At 40.9% G+C, this 18470-nt stretch overlaps 1 protein-coding gene and 1 long non-coding RNA gene across 4 annotated transcripts in view; one reads left to right on the top strand and one right to left on the bottom strand.

The window, feature by feature from the left end:
- The window catches only part of Stxbp3 (syntaxin binding protein 3), a 44583-nt gene extending 28463 nt beyond the window's left edge, over positions 1-16120 (top strand). The window contains exons 10-19 of one of the 2 annotated variants that reach the window (XM_021230986.2): positions 2465-2560; positions 2685-2742; positions 5536-5601; positions 6732-6812; positions 8014-8152; positions 8689-8795; positions 9753-9845; positions 11872-11957; positions 14445-14596; positions 15453-16120. In XM_021230986.2, the coding sequence (XP_021086645.1) occupies positions 2465-2560; positions 2685-2742; positions 5536-5601; positions 6732-6812; positions 8014-8152; positions 8689-8795; positions 9753-9845; positions 11872-11957; positions 14445-14596; positions 15453-15547 (973 nt within the window). In that variant the 3' untranslated portion in view covers positions 15548-16120. Of the gene's footprint in view, positions 1-2464; positions 2561-2684; positions 2743-5535; positions 5602-6731; positions 6813-8013; positions 8153-8688; positions 8796-9752; positions 9846-11367; positions 11502-11871; positions 11958-14444; positions 14597-15452 lie in introns of those variants that run through there. The other variant, XM_040752030.1, reaches the window with a different exon arrangement.
- Positions 1-18470, bottom strand: part of LOC121142354 — a 36900-nt gene that overhangs the window by 14372 nt on the left and 4058 nt on the right. Inside the window, exons 1-2 of one of the 2 annotated variants that reach the window (XR_005879354.1) lie at positions 9392-9476; positions 6839-6983 (exon numbers count right to left, since the gene is read on the bottom strand). This is a non-coding gene — a long non-coding RNA (uncharacterized LOC121142354). Of the gene's footprint in view, positions 1-6838; positions 6984-9391; positions 9477-18470 lie in introns of those variants that run through there. The other variant, XR_005879353.1, reaches the window with a different exon arrangement.

An 18470-nucleotide genomic window follows, 5' to 3' on the forward strand; every position in this document is an offset into this window, starting at 1 on the left:
TGCTTCGCCATACTTTTGAGGACAGTTAATGAAGAGCGGGTTCTCTCCTTCTTCCATGGATACCAGTGGCTGAACCAAAAATCCAGCCTGTCAACCTTCATCTACTGAGCCAGCCCAGAAATTCTAGCTGTGTTGCTAAATCCATAAGTCTGGTCTTACTGGTGATTCCTTCTTAATCCCTGCTTCTTAGGGTTGGAATGTTCTAGTATTCAGTTCAGGGACTATTTATATTCCTTTGGAAGCACAGATATTCTCAACGATTTTTGGCCATTGTCTCATTGAGCCTTCTGTCTTAACTTCAGATTCATATTAACTCCCTAGTGAATATCTTCATTTGAAATGTCTGGTGAACATCTTAAACTCGTGTGTCCACCTGAGTGTACAGTGCCCCCACAGTAAATTCAGCTCCTCAGGCCAGAATTTCAGTCATAACCAACATGTTCCAAACACTAAATTCAGTAGTAAATCTTTATGGCTGCATTTTAAAGACCTAGTTTTCCAACTGGCTTATGACACCAGACTCAACCTAAAGCTCACAATGCTGCCCACTCTGACCACCACCTCACTGTCTTCCTCAGACTTCTAACTGATCTCTAATGCTCTGCTTCTGTCTTTGGGCCCCGCCCCCTAAGCTTTTCCCAACTTGGGGAGAAAGTAAGATCAATGCATATCAGAACCTTTGAATGGCTTCCCATGTTCCTCAGAGAAAAAGGCAAAGTAGATAAATTAGTCCCAAGCCTCACATCACCTGTGTCCCCCCATTTTAGTTTGATTTGATTGGTTGCTGGTCACCCCTATGCTCAGCACACTAGCGGGACTCACCTCCCTGCCAATCTCCATCACATATATCCATCCTCCCAGGGTCCCACCATGTAGCTCTGACTGGTCCAGATTTCATTTTGTAGACCAAACTGGCCTTCAACTCAGAGGTCCTCCCGAGTCCTGAAATTAAAGGCATGTGCCACCTTGCTTAGCCTCCATCACAAGTTTTTCTGGAAACAGGAATTTCTACTTATTCAAACTGTACTTTCCATCCTGGGGACGTCTTTAAATTTACTCTAATGGACTGTTGTATCTTGGAGTGTTGCCTTCACACTACTGCTTTGCTTTAAACCACTTAAATGGCAAAGATATTACATAAGTAGATATTGGTATTTTGCATGACAAAGGGTTTCCATCCTTAGGGCAGCCTTGTAATTAAACACAGCCATTCTGTCTTTGGGTGTCTTAGACCACACAGCAAGATTGTTTTGTAAATGAAGCCTATAATTTGAGACTTACAGAAATTACTGCTTTCATATAATGGAAACCGACATGTACTGTTCAGAGTTCAGAAGTAAGAAAATGCTGTATATTCCCTAATCTGCTGCAGGAAATTGACATTCCCAAGGACAGTTGAGTTTTCCTACCTTCACAAGTGGAATAGGGCTATCTGCATTGAGGAAAGCCCATTCCATGGGTTCCATGAACCTCTTAAATTGCTGCTTACACCTGTAGAACTAGGTAAAGCTATCACAGCATTTTTACAGCCACAGTAGTTTTTCTCTTTAAAGGAGGTAGGATTGTAGGATTGGTTAGGAGTAAAACCGCAGATGATGTTTTTGTGAGTTTTGTACCAAACACTTTCAGCAGGCTAGCCAGAGCGATAGCTCTTAAAGGATATTTGATGGTTGAACTGTGGGTTGTTTGTAACTGGAGGTTTCTCTCCTGCTCGCCAGTTCCCAAATAACTACTCTGGGGCTTAATATTAATTACAAACTGTTTGACCTATTAGCTCAGGCTTATTATTAACTATCTCTTACAACTTAACCAATTTCTATTCCTCAAGACCCGTGGCTTATTACCTCACATCTTGCTTCCCTAGTGGCTGCTGGCATCTCTCAGACTCTGCCTCCTTTTTCCCTGTATCTTTGCTTGAATTTTCTGGCTGGCTCTATTCTGCCTGGCTATTGGCCAAATCAACTTCTTTATTGACCAATGGTAATAAAACATATCCACAGCATACAAAAGGGTATCAGTCGTTAGCATATCACAATCAATTAGTCAATTAAAAGACACAACTGCTTGTATATTCAGCTTTGTTGCTTGGTTAGTCTTTGTATTTGAGACAAGGTCTCATGTAACTCAGCCTGGCCCTGAACACTGTTGCTGGGGTGACCTTCACGCCAGTCCTTCTAACTCTGCCTTCCAAGTGCCGCTCCACATAGCTACTTTTGTTCTAGAGCAGACTATGAGATGTTGAAGTTTTGCTTTGTAAGATGCTGTTCTGCCAAGACTCTAAACCTAACATCTGAACAGAAAATGTTTTTCTAAATTTCTAATAGAAGGGTTCTAATCTGCTTTGGGTTTTGACCCCCCTCAAGTAACAGAGGGAGTGTACTTTTCAGTTTGTTTTCAGAATTGTTTAGAAAAAGGTTTCTTTCTGAGGAAGAGAATCCAAAAATGCCCTCCTCTGTCTATTTAGATACAGAACAGATGGGAAGGACAAGGAGGCAGTTCTGGAAGAAGACGATGACCTGTGGGTCCGGGTCCGGCATCGGCACATTGCGGTTGTGTTGGAGTATGTGAGCCCATTCTAACTTTATTCTGTGCTTTTTAGGTACTAAATTGTAAAAGTATATCTTATAACTTTAAAATAGTTTTATAAAGAACTAACTTAGAAATTTTTTTCACACATCTGACAGGGAGATTCCAAAACTTATGAAGGAAATTTCATCAACCAAGAAAGCTACAGAGGGGAAGGTAAGAGTCTTTCAAACTGACAGCAAAGGTGCATTTTTACTTTTAGAGACAGAGTCTCAGAAGGCTGACCTCCAACTCACTATGTTACTAGGATGACTTTGAAGAGGAGTTCCTGCCTCCATCACTCAGGTGCTAGGATTACAGCTGTGTACTGTGTGTATGGTGTGGTGTCTGTGTGTGGTGTGTGTGCAAGTGTGAAGGTTGTGTGATGTGGTGGTCAGAGGACAATTTTAAGGAGTGGTCTCTCTCCTTTGCATGAGCTTCAGGATCAAACTCAGGTGGTCAGCGTTGCACAGCAAATGCTTTTACCAACTCAGTCATCTCATCAGCCCTGCAAAGGCAAATTATAAACAGAGTTGAAAACAGTGAAAGTTATTGTTAACTTTCTATTTGGGGACCATTGTAACACACAGAGAGAAATAGAGAAACACTTGGGTACCCATTACCTCATTTTTAAAATTGATAGCATTTTTAACCATGTTACTGCCATTAAAATTTAGTTTTTAAAGGCTGCTTAGTCAGTTTCATCAGTGCATGGATGAGGGGTTTTGTTTTGTAAGGCTCTCACTATGTTGCCCTTGCTGGCTTGTAACAAGGCTGGCCATGAACTCAGAGAGCTCACTTGGCTCCCAAGTGCTGAGATTAAAGTCCTGTGCCACCATGCCAGTCCAGATAGTTGAGATCTCTAGTACTGAAGTATATATAATGCATAAGTTGAGTGTACAACTCTTAATGTGTGCTAGCTTGCTTTTCCTTACATGCACACATACCAATGTTATTTTCAGCCTAATATTAGTGCACATTTTCTTTTTGGTGTTGTTCTAAACAGCATTAGTTTTAAAATTCTATTTTGTTAGCATATAAAATATAGGTGATTTTGTAAATTTTTACTATGGATCCAGTGATCTAACCAACTTATTTTTTCAATCCTAATACTTTAAAGATTAGTTTGGTTTTTGGTTTTTTATTTTATTTTTTTTAAGACAGGGTTTCTCAGAGTAGCCCTAACTGTCCTGGAGATCACTCTGTAAACCAGGCTGGCCTCAGACTCACAGAGATCCACCTGCCTCTGCCTCCGCTGAGTGTCCAAGTGCTGGAATTAAAAGTGTGCACCACCATGTCTGACTTCTTTCTCCTTTTTTCTGTTAATGTGATGAGTTATATGCACTGTATTTATAAAATGGACTCCACTTGATCATGATGCCTTATCCTGAGTACTGGTAATTCTGTTTGCTGAGCACTTGTTTCCTGTCTACAAGAAATAGTTCCTGTAACATGACTGTAACATTCTAGTCTAATTTTCATATAGAAATTATGTTAATCTTATGAAATGAGTTGTGATTCTCTCATTTTATTCTGAAAGTATTTGTGTAATTTAGTTGTTCTGTTGTGATCTAAATTCACCATTGATGGAGTATCCTTCACAAAGAAGTTTTTAGTTACAGTTAATGTAAGCTCTTTAGCGTATCTCTCTCTTTCTCTCTCTCTCCATATATATATATATGTGTGTGTATGTGTGTGTGTGTGTGTATTAATCTCACAGCCCAAATTTTTACTTCTTCTGTCAGTTTTGGGAAACCATTTTTCAAAGAATTTGTCTACTATACTTAACTTTTGAACTGTTTTCTTAACCTTTTGTTGTGAATAGACTTTATACTGATGTTCTGTTTATTAATCTTGATATTAATTTGTTTTTCTCATATGATTTTAATGCTCCTACATTTAATATTTTTAATATTTCAAAGAGCCATGGATATAGCGTAGTGGTCAAATACCTGTCTAACATAAGTGATTCCCTAGTAATGCAATTGTGTGTGTGTGTGTGTGTGTGTGTGTGTGTATATATTCTGGTCTTGTTGATTTTTCTCTACTATAGGTTTGTTTTATCTGTTATTGTGTGTATGGTGTGTGTGTTGAACAAGAGGGCCGTGGTGCACATGCAGAGGCCAGAAGACACCTTAGTAAAGTCACTTCTCTCCTTCCATCTTCGTGTGGGCTCTGGGGACCAAGCACAAATTCTCAAGCCCTCATCTTGCTGACTTTGTTATAACAGTCTATAACAGATTTAGTTTATTTGTGTGCAGTCTTAATGTCCTTCAACTTTGATTTCGTTTTTTCTAGCTTCTTGATTTGGACATTTAGAGTATTAATTTTTAACTTCTCTCCTACTGTGTCTATTTAGAGTTATTTCCTTCTCAACATTAGCTAAATCCCAAGGGATTTAGAATAGGTTTTTTTCTTCCTCTTTTGGTTTTGGTTTTGGTTACTTGAGATGTGATCTAGTGTCTGGAGTGTTTGCTTAAATCTTTTTGTTTCATCTACCACATCTAACACTGAGACTCTTCTGAAATCTCTATCCGTGCTTAGCAACCTAGTTAGTTTTCTCTGCCAGGCCTTTGACTGCAGAGTAGGGGGCTAAGGACAACCACTGCACATGTGTTTATCTTATGTTCTAACTAGTTCCTTTCTCTCTGTGACTCTGAGCTTCTGAAACCTACCTAGGTAGCCCTGAAGTAAACATCCCTGGGGGACAGCAGGCTGAGCTCAGTGACCACCCGCTCTGCTTTCTCCATCTCCCTGGTTGTCCGTTGCCCAGGAGGTACTGTTTGAACTGTCCACAGGGAAGAGTGTGATGGAGTCAGAAACCCCTCATGTTCTCTCAAAACTTAGCACACTTATTAAATTAGCTGGGTTTATTAGGACTTAGAAGTTCTGGATTGGAAGCTGTAATGGGGAATTACTGAATCATGGGTTTGCTAACGTTTTTTCTTTTGTTGTGTTTGTTTCTCCTAGACGTCACTTAGTGCTCTCACCCAGCTGATGAAGAAGATGCCCCATTTTCGTAAGCAGATGACGAAGGTAAGCAGTGACCTTTACTGTGCACGTGCCTGCTCCTGAGGTCAGGGTTAGCAGTGTTCCTGGAATAGTTGCTGGCAGGTGTCTTCCCAACCATTACTGTAGATCTGAGAAGTGACCAAACTAACCAAACTAGCCACTGACTTTTCTATCCACACCATGTGTATTTTTAAAACTTTTGTCTTAAACAGCTAAATAGAATAATATTTCTTAGCCTCACAGAAAAATTCAGTGTGACATTATCTAGTGGCTGTTTTGTTTCCAGTGCTAGGCACCAATCCATACATTTCCTTAAATTAATTGTTACAAATTAGATTTAAAATCATTTAACTCTACATAAATCACTTTTTTCCATCCTTTTCCCTCCACCCCTCGCTCTTTCCTTCCAGCCATCCGTCCATTTATCCACCAGTCTGTCCATCTTTGGTAGGGCTGAGTTAAGTCTCAGTCTAACACACACTGAACTAGAAGTCACTCTGACCCAGGCCTGTGTCAGACGGTGTCAGTCCTCTGACCTCATCCCTGAAGTTGATGGTGGTGTAGGTGTGAGCCACAGTCACAGCCTAGCCCAGCCTTTCCTAGAAATAACTACCTTCTCACATTTGTATAATGTTGTATCCCAGTTAAGAACCAGTAATATAAAAGAAACCTTCTGTTGTTCTTCTTTGGGAGTTGATTTTTTTCCTTATCCAAATTTTTGTTACTCTTCAGGTCCACACAGATTCAGACTGCTCTGTTTTGCTGTCTGTTGATGACCCCTTTGTTACACTGGTGCTCAGATCCTGTCTTGAGACATTCCTCTTTATTGTGTGTTGCTTTCTGGCACTTAAACCCATCATAAAACTTTAACATTGAGCCAGAGAGAAGACTCAGAGTTGAGAGCACTGGCTGTTCTTCCAGAGGATCCAGGTTCAGATCCCAGTGTCCGCATGGGGGCTCACACTTGTTTGTAACTCCGGTTCCACCAGATCTGGTGCCCTTTTCTGGCCTCTGGGCACCAGGCACACGCACTACTGGCACACAGACGTACGTGCAGGCTTACACCATAGACATAATTTTTTTTAAAGCTAAATATTATCAGTTACACAAAAAGTAATTAAAATGCTGTAAATAATCACTTTCCTGTTTTCCAGCAAGTCGTTCATCTTAACTTAGCTGAAGATTGCATGAATAAGTTTAAGCTGAATATTGAGAAGCTCTGCAAAACTGAGCAGGTATGTACAGAGCCAGAAACACCCACCTGTGCAGTAGACTCCAGAACGACTTGTAAGCCAGCGTGTAACTGTTTTGCTCAGGACAGCGGTTGAGCTCCACACAGTCAGAGTTTCTAAGAAGGGGACTGGCCTAGGCTTCCTTCCTCTGCTTTGTGTTTCTATAACAAATGCCTGCAACAATAAGCTTAAAATGAGAAAAGGCTTGTTTTGGCACACAGTTTTGGTTGGTTGTGTTTGTTTTTGGTGCTGGGGCATACTTGGTTGAGAATACTCAAGATTTAGTTTTATGATCAATTAGCTTCACTGCTTTTAGAGCTGGCACATCATAACAGGGGTGTCTGGTAGAGGAAGCCGAGAAAGGACAGCATTTCCACTGTCCCCTTCACAAGCACAACCCAAAGACCAGAAGACATCCTCTGACTCCTCCTCTTAGTTTCCTCTCCCTCTCAAAAGCACCAGAGGACAAAACCTTATCACATGACCCTTTGGGGTCGGTCATTCCAGATCCAAACTGTAGACCCGCCAACACTGACAGCTCGGCCCTCCTACTTTGTGGTCTTTTGTGGGTTGTGCAGTGCTTTAAGTTATTGAAGCATCTTTTCAAGGCTTTCTCTGGGTGCAGTGCAAGAGCGCTGTCCTGCAGAACTCTACACAGCATTTTTTGTACACACACACACACACACACACACACACACACACACACACACGTAGTTCCTAAACTGTTTAGAGTATCACACTAAGAGAAATTGAATGCAAGTTGCATGCACTATTAACTATTCTGGTAGCCTCATTACAGAGGTAAACAGTGCAATTAATTTTGGTAATAAATTTGACCCAATCCAATATATTCACACTATTGTTCCACCATGTCGTTAATATAAAAACTGTTGATGAGATATTTTCTGTTCTTTCACGAGTACTCAGAAATCCATTGTTTGCACCCAGAGTGTATCCTAGCCAGGTTGAGCACGTCAGAAGTGCGCATACCCTAGTTTGTAGTGGCTACCACAATGGCTTGCTCTGGTTTGCATGACTTTCTTTCCCTTGCATTTGCTTGATGACTTTTTGTATTTTGTGCAATGAATAGTTTGCAGCTAACACATTTCCTGGGGAATACCAGTGTTCCACAAAATTTGACAATTTACTAATAAATACTTTTTACCAGAAAAGTAAGTTTGGATTGCATTTTACTGTCATTAAGGACCTGGCACTTGGAACAGATGCAGAAGGGCAGCGGGTGAAGGACTCCATGCTGGTGCTCCTCCCAGTGCTGCTCAACAAAAACCATGATAACTGCGACAAAATACGAGCGGTCCTGCTCTATATCTTCGGTATTAATGGTAATAGAAAGCTTACTCATTTCTGTGACTGTATTAAAGTATTAACTCTAATACTTTTTACATTTAGTTACTACATATTATTTATGTGTGTGGTGAAGAATGTACATGTCATGGCCTGTGACTAGAGGTCACTTTATGTCCAGATTTTAGCACCCACCAACATTGACTAGCACCCACATGGTATCTACATGGTCTTGCAGTTTGGATACATTTTGAGGTTCCGTTTTCTCCTTCCACCATGTGGGTTCCAGGAACTAAACCCAGATTGTCAGTCACCTTTACCTACTGAGCCATCTCCCCAGTCCCAAGTGACATTTTAATAATTTTAATAGCTTGTTACTCACTGTAAGGGAGTCAGAAAACCCAAAAGTAAATGCTAGTTAAGATGAATACAAAGAAAATAGGAACCTGAGAGAAAACTAGAGGGAATATGTTTGCTTTTTTTAAGCTTTAGTCCTAATATTAATTACTTCAAACCTAGAATTAGCTACAGTAACAGTTATCTGACTGTGCATTCCTGTTTTTACTTCCTTAAGGAACGACTGAAGAAAATTTGGACAGACTGATCCACAATGTAAAGATAGAAGATGACAGTGACATGATTCGTAACTGGAGTCACCTTGGTGTCCCCATTGTTCCACCAGTAAGGAAGTGTGTGTGTGTGTGTGTGTGTGTGTGTGTGTGTGTGTGTGCGTGTGTGTATCTGTTTCTGGTGTGTGCATACATTAGCTACTTTTGGAGTCACAATCGCTGCCTTTGCACCATGAGGTACTTGTATTAACTACTTTTGTTTATGGGAATCTTATAGATATTCTTGACTTCATCTTCAAGAATTTGATTATTAAGTAGACAATTAGGGTTTTTGTTTTGTTTTTATTTTCACTTTCTGAAGCTAGGTCTCCTGTAGTCCAGGGTAACCTTAAACTCCTGTCTTTTCAAGTGATAGGTTACAGTGATGCGTCCCTGCCCTAGTGTATGTGTGATGGGAACTACTAGGCAAGCACTCTTACCACCTGAGCTACATACCCACCCCTAATATTTTGTTTTCATAGATAATCTGAATAAATAGCATTTTCTACGGAATTTGTGTTTTCAGCTTCTATTATAATTTACTACTTATACCTTTCTCTTTATTGATTCATTTGTACCAATGGTTAAATTTTATATCCAACCCTTTATACAGCACAAAAAAGAATTACATTCTCAGGTTGGGTATATAGTTTATGGTATAACACTCACCTAGTATGTTTGAGGTTCTTGGTTCAATTTCCAATACTATAAATAAATAATGAATAAACAAATAAAAATGAGGTTCAAAGTAAAATTTTAACTCTATTTAAAACCCCACTCTTTGCCACCAAGTTTTATAAGACTTTTATGTAAATTCACACTTTCTGACACTTACAAATTTAGTGCCAAGGTACAAATACTGTTCAGTGACCCAGCGTGTGCCAACCTGTTGTGATTTCTCTCTCTCTTTTTAAAGTAGGCAGTTTTGCTGTTAAAGCTAATGCAATGCAAATTTTCTGGCAATTAACCTTTGTTAGGAAATGTAAGTTATGCTACTGAATGAAATGATTTGCCTCTTTAATTTTGTTAGTCCCAACAAGCCAAGCCGGTGAGAAAAGACCGCTCTGCAGAAGAGACCTTCCAGCTCTCCCGGTGGACACCCTTTATCAAAGACATCATGGAGGTAAAATCACAGCCCCCCAGTAACTGTGAGCACCGTTTCTGTCTGCCTTCCTCTTTGTTGTCTCTCAGTGCAAGCACAGCTCACATGCACAAGCTTGCAGGGACCACAAAAGAAAGCTTTATTCAGTGGAAAGTCTTAATGATCTCAGTCAGTCAGATAGATAGATAGATAGATAGATAGATAGATAGATAGATAGATAGATAGATATGAGTATGCACTTACTTCAGGGGAACCATTGCTATTCTTTTTTTTTTTTTTTCTGGTTTTTCGAGACAGGGTTTCTCTGTATTGTCTTGGAGGCTGTCCTGGAACTCCCTTGGTAGACCAGGCTGGCCTTGAACTCACAGAGATCCGCCTGCCTCTGCCTCCCAAGTGCTGGGATTAAAGGCGTGCGCCACCAACACCCGGCCCATTGCTATTCTTTTAAATAACTATGTAACATAAATTAATTTGAAAGACACTTGAATACAATGACATTTGTATATGTCTTAGTAAAAAGTTAAGTCTGGTGATAGAGGTGCATGCCTTTAATCTCAGCACTCGGGAGGCAGAGGCAGGGGGATCTCTGAGTTTGAGACCAGCCAGGTCTACAGAGCAAGTTCCAGGACAGCCAGGGCTGTTACACAGAGAAATCCTGTCCAAAAAAAAAATAAGGTTAAACAAAAAGTATGTGATTAAACTGTACATCTCACTATAGTTTATTGTTAGAGTCATCAGGTAAATATACTTTTAGTGCTGCTTGCTCTTAGAAAATAATATTGATTTATAGGAATTATAAATATTAATTTTAAAATTGCCTTAGGAACTCAACAAAAAACATTTTTTCAGCTTTCCTTTGACTAAGTATAGCTCTGATTCTACTTTCCTTTTGGTACTAATGCTCTTACTATTTTTCTTCTTTTCAAAACTAATTTTACATCAGTTGTAAATGAATCTGAAAAACATAAAGCAGTTAGACTTTGTCTTCTGCAGTGTGAGCTCCTCCCACCCAGCAATGAGCATGCAGAAGTAGTTTTTCTTAACTGGTTATTTTTGAAATGAAAATAAGCTTGTTCAAACTCTTAACAAGGTTTTTTCATGCTAAATCCAGAAACTACACATTGGGTGTGTGACTGTCCTAGGCTTTTGGGATTTCTCCTAACTTCAAACATGGTGTCTTCCTCTCAGCAGTCTTATTAAAATCCTCTTGCACTGTCCTGTCCTCCTGGGTCCTCTTTTCAGTGCCTTTATGCTATCACCTGTAAAGCAAATGTACTGACTATCTAATAAGTGTAGCCACAGTAAATTTAAAATATGAGCACCAACTTGATTGGCCAAGTATATATTACTGTATTAATAAAGCATTCATAATCTATTTATATCATATAAACATATACATAAGTATGTCATAAAATGTAGCACTGAGAAAAGGGGGAGTTTTTGGGTTTTTTTGTTTTTTTTTAAACCAATGAACAGGAAAACATTACACAATCCTTGGATTTTCTTCAGTGTCTCGGGGTTAGATATGTGCATTCTGTTTCAGAGGCACTGCTATGAAGGACAGTGGCCTGGGTGCCATTTAGAGACCTCTAGCATCCCTAGAGCTGAAAGGTTCTCATACCATTGCAGACCCTCCAATAAAGAAAGGCAGATCTGAAGTACGTGTTGGTTTAATATGTGAGTAAATTAGTACATTCATTTTTAAATGTATTTTCATTCATTTAATTATGCGTGTATATGTTTGGGTATGTGCACGAGTACAGGTGCCCATTGAAGCCAGAGATGTTGAATCCCCTGGAGCTAGAGTTACAGGCAGTGTAAGCTGTCTAATGTGGGTACTGGGAACTGAGTTTCAGTTCTCCAGAAGAGCAGTAAGTGCACTTAGCCACTAAGCCATCTCTCTGGCCCCAGCATATGGATTTTTACTGCAAGTAAGATTCATGGGTATAAAGAAGGGCTATGCATCTTTAGTGTTTATTAGAACTGCATACAAAACGGATCTCTGCTACTACATTTGCTTGATGGTGTTAATGGTTTTCTTCCCTAGGATGCCATTGATAATAGATTAGATTCCAAAGAATGGCCATACTGTTCCCGGTGCCCGGCAGTGTGGAACGGCTCTGGAGCTGTGAGGTAAACTATAAACAAAGTCACTAAAATGTTGTGCTAGGATACTAGACACCAATAATTGAAAATGTCACACAGGTGTTCTCTTTGAAGCACATAGTAATGGAAAAGGTAGTTTTTCTTCAACTATAACCTAATGAAATGAATTCAGGAAAGTATACTTCATAATACAGAATATTCTCATAAAACTCACCCCCCCCACACATCTTTTTCCTTATATAGCATAGCTCCCTTCCTACCTCCCTTCTGATTTTTGCTCTGATTTATTCTCCGATTTTTCTCAACTGTCTGGGTTTAATCATTTACCCATGTGTGTATACTTTTTTCTGACTATATTTCTACCCTGTGTAATATATTGAATTGTGCCTTGTGGGTTTTGTTTTAATTCTGTGTATGACTGCACAAATGGCACAGCACATGTACAGAGGTCAGAAGACAACTTACAGGAGAGTGTCCTCTCCCTCCACCATGTGGGCCCTGAGAATTGAACTCGGGCCACCAGGCTTGGTAGCAGGCAAACCCCTTTTCCCAAGGAGCCATCCCATGACCCATGTAAGGTCTTCTCTTAATATGTGGCTTCTGTCAGTTTAGCTATGGTATGTCAACATGCGGTTCTCTCTTGTTTATTTTACCGGGGGTTTGCTGTATTTCTTTCATGTTCATCAGATCTGGGGGGGTTTCGGTATTGTGTTTTTGAATTGTTTCCTGATCCTCTCTCCTGAAATCTGAGGGTGTGGGTTGTCCTGGAGTCGCTGGAACTCTGCTTTCCCTGTCTTTGTTCTTCAGCTGTCTCGTACCTGTAAACTCTCCAGTGCATCTGCTGACCATGTTTCCTTGTGTGCGCACGTCTGCATTTGCTGCTGGTTCTTTGTAGTTTCTATTCCTGGCTTTTGTTTTGTTGGTCTGTGGTGCTGAGGGTAAAACCTAGGGCTAGGCAAGCGCATCATCTCACTGTCAGCTCTCTTCATTTCTGCTGAGGCTGCATTGGTTAACTTGACATTTTAAAATCTTACATTCAGATACACATATGACGCAGGTATGATCTATGTTGAAGGCTTTGCTCAGTCCACTCTCCACTCTTACTAAACTCACTTATATCGACCATTTCGTTGAAAATAGGCCTCTTAGCTAATGTAGTAGAGTGACTCTTGAGTTGTGGTGAATTTGAGATTTATTTTTAATGATGTGTACGTTGGAGTAGTGTGTGCAGGTGTCCACACAGCCCAGAGATGTGGGATCCCCTGGAGCTGGAGTCACAGGCAGTTGCAGACCGATCTCAAGTCCTCTGCAAGAGTAATACTCTCAGAGCCATCTCGTCCAGCCCCTGCTGGTATAATTTGTGTAGACTTAGTGTAGACTTTTTCTTTCTCGTTGTGTAGAGTCATGTAATGCTTTTGAGTTTATTTTTCAGCTTGGCTTAGCAGTTGTTTCTGTCTGAGCAGTTTAGCGATCAGCTCTTGTCTGAGCAGACATTGTCATTGCTTCAGGCATGTCCCTTCCATCCGCAGCTGATCACTGAGTACTAAGGAGTACAGTCTAACGTGGCCAGCTCTCAGGCTCGCTCTTTTCCTTCCCATCTTTTCCCAGATGGTCTTGAGTCTCCCTGCATGTAAGTAGTTGACAGTTAGCTAGCAGAGCCTACACAGCATATCCTCGGGGATTTGTTTTGTTTTCTTATTCCTCACTTCTTGGACGTTCCTGTTCAGTTTCTGACAGATGTGATGGTGTCCTTGCTTGGGTTCAGACAGGTTTTGGTCATCATTCTGTTGTGGCACCCCAGCAGTGGCTGTCCCAGTACCATGCTAGGTCCTAGTCAGCTCCTGTCCTCTTTCCCTTCCTGTCCTGAGATCTCACTCTTGGAAGACTCTACCCCTGATTTCCTAAAAGTTTCAACAAGTAGACTCTTCAGGGTTGATATAAAAAAGGGGGGGGCTGGAAGGATGGCTCAGAGATTAAGAGCACTGACTGATCTTCCAGAGGATCCAGGTTCAATTCCCAGTACCCACATGCTGGCTCACAGCTGTCAGTAGCTCCAGTTCCGTGGGATCCAGCGCTCTTCTCTGGCCTCCATGGGCACTGCATACACGTGGTGCACAGACTTACATACACACAAAATGAAAATAAAAAATATTTTAAACATTTAAATAACATTAGCTTTATAACTAAAAATGCTGAATTAGACTTGAGGGGTTTTATTTTAGTTTTGGGACATAAGGTTTTATGTATCTATATCTATCCGTCCATCACCTAGGCCAGACTTAAACTCTTTGTCCTACTGTCTCATCCTCCCAAATAAACCTGTAAGTGATTTACTCAAATTGGAATCTGAGGTGGGGCTGCGCTGCCTTTGTCTAACTGTGGTGAAATTGTACCATGATCACATAAGTCATTAAGATCAAGGCAGATGTTTCCAAAAGGGAGTTTGATAGAGTCTACAAACATCGTGACTTTAGGAATGCTTATAACATGTTTGTTTTATTTTTTACTTTGTAGTGCTCGCCAGAAACCCAGAACTAACTATTTAGAGCTGGACCGGAAGAATGGATCGAGATTGATTATTTTTGTAATTGGAGGAATTACATACTCTGAGATGCGTTGTGCTTATGAAGTTTCTCAGGCACATAAATCCTGTGAGGTTATTATTGGTAAGACTTTCATCTTCTTTGTTTCTTAAATGTTCAAGGCAAACTGTGTTATTGTGTGCAGAAAAAGAATTAATCATGAAACATATTTTGTAAAATTTCAGGTTTTTTTTCCTAGTCAGTGTTTTGATAATTTTATTTTAAAATATTCTGATTCTTTTAAGGGCTTGAGCTTGCTCCTTTAGAACTACGTCTTCTGACATTATCTGCTATGCTCGTTGGATGCTTTTGTGACATATTAAGACAGTTTTACTTCAGTAGTGTTTGTTTTCATGTGCATGTATCTAACATTTCTGAGACCTGACTTTGGGCTAGCAAGATGGCTCAGTGGGTAAAAAATGCTTGCCAAGCCAGTCTGACAGCCTCCAGTCCCGGTGCCCATGGTAGCAGGGGAGAACACTCTCCGTAGAGGCATCCTCTGGCCTTCATGCATGTGCCATGGCACGTATGTGTCTGCACAGGTGCACGCATAGAGTAAAGTAAATTGGAATTTTTTCCAGTGAAGCCACTGGTAGGTAAAGTTTCCTAACCTAGAGAGCTGCATGAGCTGTGTGACAGGCTTTGAGTCACAGCACTGCTTAGAGATTCTCTGCTTGCCATGTCACCAATGCGGTTCTGTTACGAGGACAGGGAAAATTCCCGTTGTTCTCTCTACTGCATGCCAGTCTGTAGCATAAGTCAGCGAAGTCAGTGTTTCTAAAGAGTTATTGAGCATGCTTAGTGACAAGGTTCGATGTGACTTTTGTAGCAATGCTGTACAAGTGTTGTTCCCGTGCACCAAACATTGTGTATATGAAGGACAAGGTTTTAAGCCAAAGACATTTTTTTAATTCTGAAAATTTATAATTTCTTCCACCAGGTTCCACACATATTTTAACACCCAGAAAGCTGCTGGATGATGTAAAGATGCTGAATAAGTCAAAGGATAAAGTTTCCTTTCTTAAGGAAGAGTAGTTTTTTTATTGTTTGGAGGTTTTTGTTAATACGGTCAGCTAAAACAGAAGCTGTTGCTGTCATAACTTAGTGTAAATACTTTATGGAGTAATGTGCTTAAGGGACTGTGGGCTCATTGGATTTGCCATTTCTAGTAATTTAAATACTGTTGCTGCTCTGACCAAGATATGACATTAAAGTGCTTCCTAATCAGGGGTTTCACCTCTGGAGCAGAATCTGTTAGAGACATGGGTGGTTTTTACAGCCACCTATATAAATACTAATTACTCACTGGATTCCTTACGCTGAAATACAGTGTTTGGGGGCAAAATGATTTTGAGGAAGAGATTATAAAAGTAAAAACTGTAAATGTATGTATGATAGAATTATTTCTTATAAGTGCAGTTTCTTAAAACTGAAAGTCAAAAATTTTATGTATAAAATAATCCCAATTATTAATATGATTTCACTGTGTATATTACCTGCAAGATACTTCTAAAGAGCACAGTTTTATGTTTGTGATCATGTCTGCTCAAGTTAAAAACAAAAAATAATCATGAATATTCTAAGAAAATAAATATATAGTTATCAAAATTTCCTGAGTTTTTATTTCCTTTTGACTGTGAATTGGAGCCAGAAAGAAGAAAAAGAGCATGTAAGTTCCCATCAGTTCAGTATCTAGTGATTTTCAAAACCAGTGTGAGGCTGTGTGAGACTTGGTGATACAGATGGGTCTGCAGGTGTGTGTTGGGTAAGGGTGCACCATTGCAGATCTCTGCTTGACCATAGAGCAGTCCAACTTTGAATTGCTCCTGTTCAGACGTTTGTTTTTACAAGTAATGTTGCACTATTTGTATAACTATTTCTATAATGGAAATTGCTACCGGTGGCACAGCGTGTGTGTGTGTGTGTGTGTGTGTGTGTGTGTGTGTGTGTGTGTGTGTGTGTGTGTGTGTGTGTGTGTTTAGACTGTTAGTTGCTTTTGTTGTTTTCTTCCAGTGCTGGGGACTGACACGGGGTCTCACCCATGTTAAGCAGGTACTCCACACTGAGCTACATCCCAGCACCACTTACAGTTGTGGTAGTCAGGGTTCTCTAAAGAACAGAATTCATAGACCGGATCTCTCTCTTCCCCTCTCTCTGTCTCTATCTCTCTCTGTCTCTATCTCTCTCTGTCTCTCCATCTCTGTCTCCCTCTGTCTCTTTCTCTCTCTCTCCCTCTCTCCCTTCCTCCCTCCCTCCCTCCCTCCTCCTCTCTCTTGTCCAGCTGATCCAACAATGGCTGCCTATAAATGGAAGGACCAGCAGTCCACTAGTTGTTCAGTCCCGAGGCTGAATGCCTCAGCTGGTCTTCAGTATATTCCAGAATCCTGAAGAAGCAGGCTCTGGTGCCTGTGAGGGAATGCACTTGCTAGCAAGGGCAAGAGCAAGGCTTCCTCTTCCTTGTCCTTTATGTAGGCTGCCAGCTGACTGTGCAGCCCAGATTAGAGGTGGGTGTTCCCACCTCAAAGATCCAGGTTAGAGGTGGGTGTTCCCCTGGGCTGGACCGACAGCCTCCAAAACAACACAGAGAAACCCTGTCTCGTAAAAAAAAAAAAAAAAAAAAAAAGTGGTGTTCCCACCTCAAATGACTTAATTAAGCAAAAATCCCTCACAGGTGTGCCCAGCAGTTTCTGGGTTTTCGGGAATTCCAGATATAGTCAAGTTGACAATCAAGAATAGCCATTGCAATCGTCAGGCAGACATTCATAACTTCTTTTGGCTCCAGAATTTCACTCTAGGATTACAAGTTCACTCAGTTTCTTCTGGACCATTTTGACTTTCTGCAGTTGATCTCATCCGTCTGGAAATGTGTTTGCTCAGTATTGGCTCCTGGCAGTGGACAATGTTGTGCCTTACCTCCCCCACCATACCACTGAGAGGAAAAGCTCTACAGACCCTGAGTGGAGGTCTGTCATGCCTAGGCGTCGTTTGTCACATTTAGGAGGGCGGGGAGGAGGCGGGGCCGTCTCTGCAGCTAGTGCAGCCAGTTGTCTGGAGCAGTTACCCCAGTGTTAGTGCCTTGTTGCCTGCTTCCCCCGCCCTCTTGCTCATGGATACACCCAGTGTTAATCCCTCTTTTCTGTATCTGGATGTTTCAGTGATTTTATAAGGATCTAATTTTTTTGAGATTATAATAAAAATTATAACATTTTCTTCCTTCCCTCCAAACGCTCCCTGCTCTCCTTCAAATGCATGGCTTCTTTTTTCACTAATTGTTATTGTATGCATGTATGTATATACCTATATGTTCCTAAGTATAACCTGTTCAGTCCATGTAATGCTACTTTTCTCTTCAATCCCTCTCTGTTGAAAATAGAGGATGGGGCTAGAGAGATGGCTCAGAGCTTAAGAGTGTGTGGATCCGGGTGGCCTGTGCTGCCACTGGGGCCAACTTGGTAGCATCTAGCCTGAGCTCAGTTTGAAGTGTTCCTGTAGGCCATGGTTTAAATACTCCTTCCCTAGTTACTGGAGCCATTTGGGAAGCTGAGGAGCCTCTAAGAGGTGGGGCCAGCCTGTCAGGAACAGGCTGTTGGGAGTTTGGGCCTTTGAAGCTGATCCTTGGCCTGAGGTCCCGCTGTGTGCTCTGCTTCCTGGGTGACATGGCTAGAACAGCCTCTGTCACACTCCTCCCAGCTGTGATGCTCAGAGAGTCTCAGAAAGCATGAGCCAGGAAGTCATGGCACTGCAAAAGGTAACATAATTTTATCAAAGTTTTTTATTGGCTTTTGTGCTTTCATGAATTGGGTGACATTGGATGCACAGAAAAGCTAAGTGGAACAAGTTAGCCTTATAGTCAGAAAGCAAGGCACAAAAGCCGGCTGGTCCTGTCATAGCTGGTAGTTGTGTCCCTTGCAAAGCGTCATGCCGAGATTTCTTTGCCATGCTAGCACAAACTGACGAG

Source organism: Mesocricetus auratus, unplaced genomic scaffold (genome assembly GCF_017639785.1).
Source record: "Mesocricetus auratus isolate SY011 unplaced genomic scaffold, BCM_Maur_2.0 Super-Scaffold_100009, whole genome shotgun sequence".
Classification (NCBI taxonomy): Eukaryota; Metazoa; Chordata; class Mammalia; order Rodentia; family Cricetidae; genus Mesocricetus; species Mesocricetus auratus.